At 40.6% G+C, this 10,150-nt stretch overlaps 2 protein-coding genes across 3 annotated transcripts in view; one reads left to right on the forward strand and one right to left on the reverse strand.

Moving 5' to 3' along the window:
- Positions 1–444: 444 nt before the first annotated feature.
- LOC135089844 (ribonuclease kappa-like) lies at positions 445–5,702 on the forward strand. Its single transcript, XM_063985968.1, has 3 exons — positions 445–604; positions 1,374–1,496; positions 3,981–5,702. Exons 1-3 carry the CDS (start codon positions 536–538, stop codon positions 4,068–4,070), a joined length of 282 nt encoding a protein of 93 aa, XP_063842038.1. The 5' UTR covers positions 445–535; the 3' UTR covers positions 4,071–5,702.
- Positions 5,510–10,150, reverse strand: part of LOC135089832 (ATP-dependent RNA helicase DHX33-like) — a 6,068-nt gene continuing 1,427 nt past the window's right edge. For both annotated transcript variants that reach the window (XM_063985931.1, XM_063985930.1), the window contains exons 2-5: positions 9,111–10,150; positions 8,055–8,219; positions 7,280–7,416; positions 5,510–6,652 (exon numbers count right to left, since the gene is read on the reverse strand). The exon at positions 9,111–10,150 is cut by the window's right edge and continues 556 nt beyond it. In XM_063985931.1, the coding sequence (XP_063842001.1) occupies positions 6,400–6,652; positions 7,280–7,416; positions 8,055–8,219; positions 9,111–10,150 (1,595 nt within the window). In that variant the 3' untranslated portion in view covers positions 5,510–6,399. The remainder of the gene's footprint in view (positions 6,653–7,279; positions 7,417–8,054; positions 8,220–9,110) is intronic.

Raw genomic sequence — 10,150 nt, forward strand, 5'->3', positions numbered from 1 at the left:
CTGCCAGCATTTGGGCATAGGTCAGAGTACTAATAACATTTATATGAAGGAAATTATGGATACAAAATAAAATAAAAATAGAATCTGTCTATTTTTAATATGACAAGGCCTGCCCACTGTAGAAAAAAATGACTATATGATATAAAGTCTTAAATGAAATGATCGTAAATCATCGAGGATAATAAGATAACAAGCATTCTAGTTAATAATAAGTTATTATTCTGACAGAAGGCGCGCGCCGTTAAGAAGCAGTGAGAGTCAGGTGATCTGACGAAGTATGAAAACTGTATCTGGCAAACGTTATCTATTATTACTCCTATTTAAAATTTTTCAGTCTTATATCCAACAAAAAAATAAATGACTATGCTTAAATAATATTTAATAGGAAATTAAAGTAGTTGGTAAGGATTATATAGGCGAAAAGCTAGATAAATAGGATCATGAGGAGGAGGTTTGACTTGGCGAGGGAAGGTAAACAAAGCGACTGTCACGGGTTGTGGAACATCATAGTGGTCCTCTAGAACATCCCTCCACCATGAAGATTTGTGGGCCTAAGTGCTCCTTGTGCTGCACTCTGCTTAGTGCGTGGGGCATCGTACAGCTGGTGAGTCAATGAGTGAGTGAATGAGTCAGCTAATTGGTGAGATACGGTGAAATAACACTCCTTTTACAGACTGTACAACTTCTGTGTCGTCTGGTCATCTTTAGGTCGAGGGAGTTTGACAGGGATGGAGATAATTTGACGAGGAGTGTTTCATCTTTTGAGTGAATTATTGGTAGGAGTTGGATAATTGGTGAGATATGGTGAAATAATGTTCCCTTTATAGACTGTCCACCTTCTGTGTTATCTGATTAGGTCTTTCTTTACGCTGTAGTGAATTTAACTAGTACCGCTTTAGATATAATGGAAATAACCTTGGTCTTTTAATTACCAGACACTGATTGTTTATTTCTGTGTGTGCTGCCTCTTTAAATCGTGACCCATAAATTGAAAGGATCAGCAGTGGAATAATTTAATGACTCTAAACATATCCTGACCTGACCTTACCTATCACTCACTAACGCTGATGCTATTTCAGAATTATCTATGTTTTTTTTTTTTTCTTGTGAGTGAATGAGTGCTGGAAGGAGGCTGGAAAATGGGGAGAGAATGTGAAATAATACTAATTTTATATATGATTTTGTTTGTTCGTTTTTTTTCTGCTTCTCTCTCTCTCTTTCTCTCTCTCTCTCTCTCTCTCTCTCTCTCTCTCTCTCTCTCTCTCTCTCTCTCTCTCTCTCTCTCTCTCTCTCTCTCTCTCTCTCTCTCTCTCTCGTTACAATACATCTCCCTCAGCAGTGTAGCTCAATATGCAGTGGTTTTTTTTTTGCAGGGAATCATGGCTGTTCTGTTCTGGGTGAAGTCTCCAGCCTTCATCGAGGACCTGTCCATCCCAGAGGAGGCTCACCACAACGCCGGGGAGTTCGTTGACGCCCTGGACAGATCCTACAAGACGGTGAGACTCATGCTTGGTGACTCCTTCTATCCTTGACTTGGTTTTGTGTCTCTTCACCCGTTTGTATTTTTAATTTGTTTATTTATTTTTTGTTTGTTTGTTTGTTTCAGTTACTTAGGTTTTTATTTTTTTTTGTGTTTCAGTCTTGGTTTTCTTGTCTTGTTTCAATTATTTGTATCTGTTTTCTTGTCTCTTTTCAGTGTCTTGTGGCTATTTTTTTTTGTCTTGTTTCAGTCTCTTTTTGTTTTCTTGTCTTATTTCAGTCTCTTGTGTATTTTCTTGTCTCATTTCAGTCTTTTGTATATACCTTCTTGTATCTATTTTCTTGTCTCATTTCAGTTTCTTGTTTCTGCTTTCCTGTCTCATTTCAGTCTTTTGTATCTATTTTTTTTGTCTCCTTTTAGTCTCTTGGTTTTCTTTTCTCATTTCAGTCTCTTGTATCGATTTTCTTGCCTTATTAATTATCATAGAATTAATCCCTTTCCAGCTTTCAGATTTTCCTATGCTTTTGTGATGTTTCCTTCTGCCAATCTATCCTGCTACATAATTATTCTCAAAAAATCTTGTAACACTTTTCTGCGTCACATTTTAATCGTGTGCACCTGTTTTCACATGGTACAGTTACCCTGGTAAGGATGTTGTGGTGTACAAAATGTAACGGGCAAAAAAAATCAGCATCTGGCTATTGCGATCACTGCTCTTCTTGGTCTTTGTAGAACCATTGATATTTTATTTGTCCATATATTTTTTTTTCAAATTAAAGACCCAAATTTCTCTGGTCTCCATTACATCACTCTCTGGGACAACTGTACATCCACTAACCTAATATTCTATAAAACAATAAGGATTCCATGATATGAAGCACTTCTATATGATGCATTCAGTACCAATATCTAGTTTTGTCAAAGATTATAAGTGCCAGGACTGTCTCATGTTATATTCTCATGTGCCTCTGAACTTTCTTCATGCCTCTTTCTGGTCGGACAATGAACGGTGAGCATCTTTTTTAAACAGTTAAGATTGCTATGCTAACATACAATGTGTCAGCTGCCTTCCCTCATTCCCTTGCATGCCATTACTTTGTAGAGTTGTATCAGTAGTAAAGATGAACTAGTTTTTGACTTGCACTGAGTAAGGGTATGGTATGATTAGCATCTTTAGTTTTGTAGTGTCTCTTGCCACTCTGCATTGAGGGCACTGGATAGAAGTGTTGGATTGATTGTGACCTGATGGTGTAGAGAGTGAAAAGATTGACAGTGTGTGTGTGAGATGTGATTTGGTCATCTGTGCTAGTAGACTGAGTGTGGAGGGGAAGATTGCCTGGAAAGAAAGGGGCTGAGATGAGATGGTTTGTTGTTGATCTTGTTGAGAAGAGATAGACTGAAGAGGAAGTGTATGTTAGTGAAAATGAAAGGGAGGGAAGGTCTTTTGATTAAGCAAAGAGGGAGTGTTGAATAAGAAAAAATGTAGAGTTTTCTGCATTGAGCTTATTAAGAAGAAGTTGACTGAAGAATTGGGGAAGAAAGTATATGTTAGTGAAAGTGGTGCTAGTAGGAAGGGAAGGCCTTTTGATTGAGCACACCTAGCTGATATCCTCATCTCAAAGTACTCTTGCTTTAGTGAGTCACAGTGGCCCTCAAAATACATTGCATCCAGCAAGTGTGTTTCAAACTTCCAAGGGGTGAGTTTGGTGTGGGTGAGAGATTTTCAGTGAAGGGTAAGGTTGTCTCTATCCTCTCAAGTAAAAGAAAGAAAGAAAGAAAGAAAAAAAAGCGATACAACATAATTATCATAGAATTAATCCCTTTCCAGCTTTCGGATTTTCCTATGCTTTTGGGATGTTTCCTTCTGCCAACTTATCCTGCTACATTATTACCTTCAAAGAATCAAATGCATACAGATAGAATAAGTTATATTCAGTTTTCTTATAGCCAGCATGTGAATTTCCTATTGGTGACCTGTACCACTAAGTTATTGACAAAGAATCAGATGGGTAACAATAGAATAAGTAACATTTAATCTCCCTGCAGTTGGCATGTTATTATGTAAGCATGATTGAGTCAATGCACCGTCACTCATTCACTTGTGTGAGTGTAAACTTTCCAAGACTTCACGACCTCAGATTGATACTCACTCCAAAGCAAACAGTAAATATTGTATCCAAGGATGAGTTGGCGAAGTGGAAATTTTACCCATAGTTTGTATCCCATGTTAGAACTTCCATTCAGTCTGAAAATCTAATCAGAGTCTTTTTTTTTGGCACCTACATTTGAGTCTGAACTTACTTTCTGGCGGTATGCCTCTGATGGTGAAGTTAGCTTCCTATGTCAGAAAAGTGCAATCAGACAAAATATAAACAGTCAGAACATTCTTTTTGGTGCTCATGTCACTGTCTGAGTACATCTAACATGGGGCACCTCAAGCGGTGGATGAGTGCTGCTGAATTGACTGGATCAACGTCACTCATGAACATTTGCTTGGCAGATTGCTCAAAACTGTGGTATTGCTGCCGGTATGTACGTCATCACTCTCATCATCTCCGGCTGGCAAGTCATGGTTAACAAGAGAAGTTAGGTCGGTCAGCAGCAGCAGCAGCAGCAGCAGCAGCAGCATTGAGGCAGCAGCTCGGCTTGCAATAATCAATAGTTCAGCCGTGTGTAGGGAAGCATGTGGTGTGTTTTGTTAAGTTTCTGGCCTTGTGTGACAGTCAGGGAGGTTCTGGTATGTCTAACTTGAGAATTGTATGTTGGATTTCTGGCCTTGTGTGCTAGTCAGAGAGGGACGTTACATCAAACAAACCAACCTGAGAATTGTGTGACAGTTAAGTATATGAGGGTACATTAGACTAATTGAATTTTTTGATCGTCAGGCTACCAAGAAAACAACTTTAAAATTAACTGGGCCCTTTAGTGACAGGATGACAAGTTACCTTGAGCTTTGTGCGACTGTCATTGTACCAAGAAAACCATCTTAATTTACTGGGCTCTCTGTTGACTGTTACACTATAAACTGGAGCCTATAGTAACAGTTAGGATACCAAGAGAAGACAGTATACTAAACTTGCTTACTTTCTTCATATTTTCATCATAAACTGGACTGGACGTGACTTAACCAGGTGCCTTTTAACATTATTAGTGTTACCTCAATACTTGATGACATCTGTGATCTATCTTGAAGCCTTCCCTGTCATTCATGATGTCCTGTTCAATTAGTCTTGTAGAACCATTAATTTCATACAGCCATAGTGAAGGGAGCCGCTGTTGCTGATCATACAAGCTGTCTGTTTTGTATTATGGTTGTGTCTGTCTGAGCATAAGAATGAAAAGCATGGATAATAATGTTTTGAGGTATGAATGCACTGGCTTGTAAAAAAAAGTGAGGAACAAAATTACTCGATTGTTGCATTTGTGGAAAGTTGCAGAAAAGGAAATATTTTGATGTTGCTTTTGACTTTTTATCATTTTATCAGGTGATCATCTTCCTGTGTCTGTTGTTTATTTGTGTGTGTGTTTGTCAGGTTTCGGATAATATATTTATGGGTTAGTTTATAGAAAAGTTTATATATCATAAGCAGATGTCGCCTCAACTGAGAATTGTATTATATTTTGCCCAGACGACTCTGAGAAAATTATTAGATTACTACTAGTGCCATTTTTAAGAAGGATATAAATTAATACATAGATTTTTAGACAATGATTAAGTTTGATATATATTTTGACATGTTTACTGGGTATTTTTGGGTTAACCCCAGTCAGTCTGGTTTGGAGATATTGTGTGATTTGGCAGGTACCTTGGTGCAGTGTGATGGTAGGGAGAGGCCAAGCAGAGGGTGTGTGGCTTCACCCGTGCCCTTGCTCAGTAAAAGATGAATCCAACACTGAATATAGAAACTTTGTTTATGTAAAAAATTATCAACTATTTATTGATGAAAAATTTACAGTAAGGCACAGAGTCACCAACATAAGCACATTGTTACTATTACTGTGTATAGGTAGTACATTAGTTGTATAGTGATAAAAAAAAAAAAAAAAAACAATTTGGAACCCAACAAGTTTCACTGTTTTCGTGTTCACTGACTGTTTACATCAAGAGCAGTCACTGGTGTGAACTGAGGGTGATTCTTGGACACGTATATATACTGTATATTTATGTACATTCCAGCAGAGTTATCTTATATGGTGTTAAATAAAGTATGTGAGAAATGAATTTGTGTATGATTCATGTCATCACTTGTGTTCAGGAGTGGAAGACAGTGGAAGGCATGCAGCATCTCACACCACTCATTTCATAACATCTGCGTCACTCCTCACTCCTCCCTTCACTCCACACTTCTTCCTTCATTCCACATGTGCCCTTCGTTAGACTGCCCTGAACATGTCACTCAGTCAGTCAGTCAGTCAGGCAGTCCCCTTGGTCACCATCTACTCCTCACATCTCACCAGCATTACATTAGCCTCAAGTTTGCCTTCTTGACACCAAACCACAATGCTTAAGTCAGAGGTTTCCTTTCTTTTGTCACTATTTTCTCACCCACAGTTTACATCACATACTAGGAACTGCCACCTGGAGGCCTGATGGCTTCTTGCAGCTTCTCATATTTTCTTATGTTCTTATACCAAAGTACAATGCTGAAGTCAGGAATTTCCACCTCTTTGGTCCCTTTCTCACTGTTTACATCACATATTAGGAACTGCCATGTGTAGGCCTCATGGCTTCTTGCAGCTTCCCTTATATGTTCTTAGACTATCACATATTAGGAACTGCCACATGCAGGCCTGATGGCTTTTTGCAGCTTCCCTTACTTTCTTAAATTCCTAGGTTTTTATATTCTTCCTGAATATCACCTCATTCTTTACATCTCACCATCCATTTGTCTTCACCCCATCCTGAGGCTCGTCCTCCTTCATCTCTTCACGTGTTTCTTCCTGAAGTACTCGGGTGCAATATCATGCAGCCATTGGGGATCCACAATGGAGTTGAGGTGCATGTAAGCCTTCCCTGTCTGCACAAGCTCAGTGAACAGGACATACGCTGGCTTGCCCCCAAACAGAGCCGAGGTGGGGTGCAGTGCTGCCTCTTGCTTTGTGTCCAACGTGAGGTACTTGCCATCAAGCTGCAGCTCGGCCACACTAGTGAAGAGACCTGTGGCCAGACACCTGTTGAAGAGTATGGGGATGAAGCAAGGACTGGAGAAGACTGGTGTTTGGTTAAGGTTCTGTTTGGATAGCACTTGTGTCAGCCAGGAATGAATGACAGAGATGATGATTAAGACACCTGTTGAAGAGTATGGGGATGAAGCAAGGACTGGAGAAGACTGGTGTTTGGTTGTGAGGTTCTGTTTGGATAGCACTTGTGTCAGCCAGAACTGAACAACAGAATGCTTGTCAAAGAGGATGGAAAAGAGCAGGGTAATGAAGCTAGAACTGGAGGAGTAGAAGACTGGTGTTTGGTTGAGGTTCTGTATGGGTAGCACTAGTTTCAGCCAGGAATGAATAATAGAACGCTTGTCATGGAGAATGGTAATAGACAAGAATGAAAGGAAAAGAAGTGTCAGTGTGAAGATTAGCATTCAGTAACCAGCTGTCTATAGATAAAGGAATGCATAGCATAGACTGTAAAAAATTGAGGACTGATTGAACAACATGCAGAAAAGATAGTGTACAGGAGACAAGCATTCAACACTGAGGCCGTTTATACTAAAAATCTAAGCTGAGAGACAGTGGCTGAAAAATATAACAAGCTTCACAATGACAAGATAGTTTGGTGCCACTCAAGAGCCTCACCTTCGCACTGAGTCTGTCTTCTGCTGGCATGAGGTCAGGGCCACACCGCACCTCTCACACACCTGCACCAGCTGTTTCCGCACCTCTGTGGCGTACATCAGGTTGCGGAAGTTGAGGAAGTTCTCATGACACCACATCTGGGGAATAAAAATGATGCTGTTATGATATTTGTTATGTTATTGTTGGTGTGGTGCAGTGGCTGACAAGGCTGAATGTGTGTGGTGCTGCCTGGGCCTAGATAAATAGATGGACAGTTATTTTGAAGTGTGGTAATAATAGTGTGATGTGGTACAGTGGCTGACAGGGGTGAGAGTGTGAATGATGTGTGTGTGTGTGTGTGTGTGTGTGTGTGTGTGTGTGTGTGTGTGTTGTGATTGCTGGTCAGGTATGTAGATAGACAATTACTATTAGGTGATGTAGTAATAATAGTGATATGTTTGTAGTAGAAGTAGCACAGACTTCTACTACAACTACTACTGGGGATAAAAGATAATTACTTATGATTACAATTACAAGGTGGTGTTGTAGTAGTTATATAATGCAGTGGTGGTAGCCTAGTGAGACAGCCTGGTATAATTATAAGTTTTTCCTTTTTTCTATTTTAAACTAATATTTCCTCCAGCCTTGTCTCTCATCACTTTGTATTTTCTAAACTACCCTCTGACCTCACTGATGGTCATTTCTAAACTACCTTTACCTTTCAATTCTTGGTCACCATTTCTAAACTACCACAACTTTTCAATTCTTGGTCATCATTTCTAAATTATCCTCTGACCTTGTTCTTCTTGGCGGCCTTGAATGCTCTGAAGACCTTGAGCAGTGTAATGTGGTCGCCCTCCACTGAAGTAAACTTTCTCCTGGCAATGGCTGCTTGTTCCTTCTTGCCGGCCGGGTTGACGAAGATTGACTCACTTGACAGCATGGAAATAATTGACAACACCTGCAGAGGATTGGGAAAGTAGTGGTAATGGAAGTAGTGGTAGTAGTAGTAGTAGTAGTAGTAGTAGTAGTAGTAGCAGTAGTTGTTGTTGTTGTTGTTGTTGTTGTTGTAGTATTTATTTTAATGGGTGGAGATGGTAAGTGTAAATAATAGTGTTAGAAATAATATTAATGGTGATGCTAGTGGTGATGTTAATAGTAAAGGCATTAGTAATAGTTTTAAAAGTAATATTATTGATGGTAAGCAGAAATTGTAGTGTTAGAAGTAATATTAATGGTTTTGGTGGTGGTGGTAACAGTAGTAGCCATTAATACAGCACTAGTACTTCATTCCATATCCAAATCTCACAGAGCAGCGTTTGACACCACTAAAAACATTGTAAATTCTGAAGTAAAATGGTCATAAATTAAATAGAGATGGAAGTTAAAAAGACACGGACAACAGTTCTTTATCTCATCACTGGTAAATTCTGAAGCAAAAGTGATCAGAAATTAAATATAAATTGAGGTAGAACACAACATTGAACAAGTTAGATGGGAGTTTGATTCAGAAAGTTACTCAGAAAAGGCAGAAAATTAAATGGAAGAATACAGTTTGTCCAATATAGTGAGAGTAAACTAGTAGGCATGGAATCAGAAATGTGAAGAAAATAGTCTGAAACAGTAACTCTAAATAAGAGTTGAAAGAAAAAGACATGAAATAAAATGGAAGAATACATGCAATTTGTGTAGAAGAAATAAGTAGACATTGAATTAGAAATGCAATATAAACCCTGAAAAATAAGGAATAAGTGAAAGAATAGACACAAACATGTGGAAAGGACCAATTAAAAACCACGACTCAGGACAGAGACTGAAGCAGGGAAGTGGAAGTACCTAGTAGTCAACAAACCTCATCTGTGCATCCGTGTTCAGGTCCTGAGAGAATCACCTTAGCGTAACGTGGCTCGAGGGGGAACTGAGCCATTTTCCTGCCAGCCTCTGTTAACTCAAGGCAGTCAGACTTTATCACAACAGCACCGAGAAACGTGAGCTGCACCATTGCCGCTTCTAAATGCTCAGCGCTTGGCTTGTCAATGAAGTCAAACGTCACTACATTCTTTATCCCCATTGCCAGGAGCTGCAGCATCACACTGGATAAATTTGACCGCAGGATTTCCGGCGTTGGATTGATATCCATTGCATCGAATTCTGCCCTCGTGTAGGCTCGGTAGCAGTTGCCAGATGCCTCCCGCCCCGCCCTGCCAGTCCTCTGCCATGCCTGGGCTTGTGATATCTTCCTGACCTTCAGAGAATCAAATCCGCTGCCTGGGTGGTACGTTCGAACTTTCGCTCTCCCGCAGTCTATCACAAAACGGATGCCTGGGATGGTGATGGAGGTCTCTGCGATGTTAGTGCTCACGATGACTTTCCTCTCGCCCTCTGCTGTGGGCCGGAAGACGTCCAGCTGCTGGTGGGCGGGCAGGGCGGCATACATCGGCAACACTCGCAGCCTGGGGCATTCCGCCAGGCTGCCATCCTTTGCTATTTGGCGTAGATTTGCCGTCACGGAGTCAATTTCCTCCTGTCCGGTGAGGAAGAGCAGGATGTCATGTCGTGGCGGTGCCTCCCGGTGGATCTGAAACACGGTGGTCATGGTGGCCATCACGTAGTCCTCCTGCTGCTTCTTGGCGTAAAACATCTCTATGGGGTGCTGCCGGCCTTCCACATACAGAACGGGACAATTGCCAAAGTACTGGCTAAAGTGATCCACGTCCATGGTGGCGGACATGATGAGAAGCCTCAGCGGATCCTGGCCTGGAGTCGATCTGCGGGTTTTCTGCGCGTCCTTCACGATCCCAAAGAGGACGTCTGTGTTTATTGTGCGTTCGTGCGCCTCGTCAAGCAGTATCCAGCTGTATTTACTCAACAGTGGGTCAGAGATTGCCTCCC

Source organism: Scylla paramamosain, chromosome 33, assembly GCF_035594125.1.
Source record: "Scylla paramamosain isolate STU-SP2022 chromosome 33, ASM3559412v1, whole genome shotgun sequence".
NCBI classification, from domain to species: domain Eukaryota; kingdom Metazoa; phylum Arthropoda; class Malacostraca; order Decapoda; family Portunidae; genus Scylla; species Scylla paramamosain.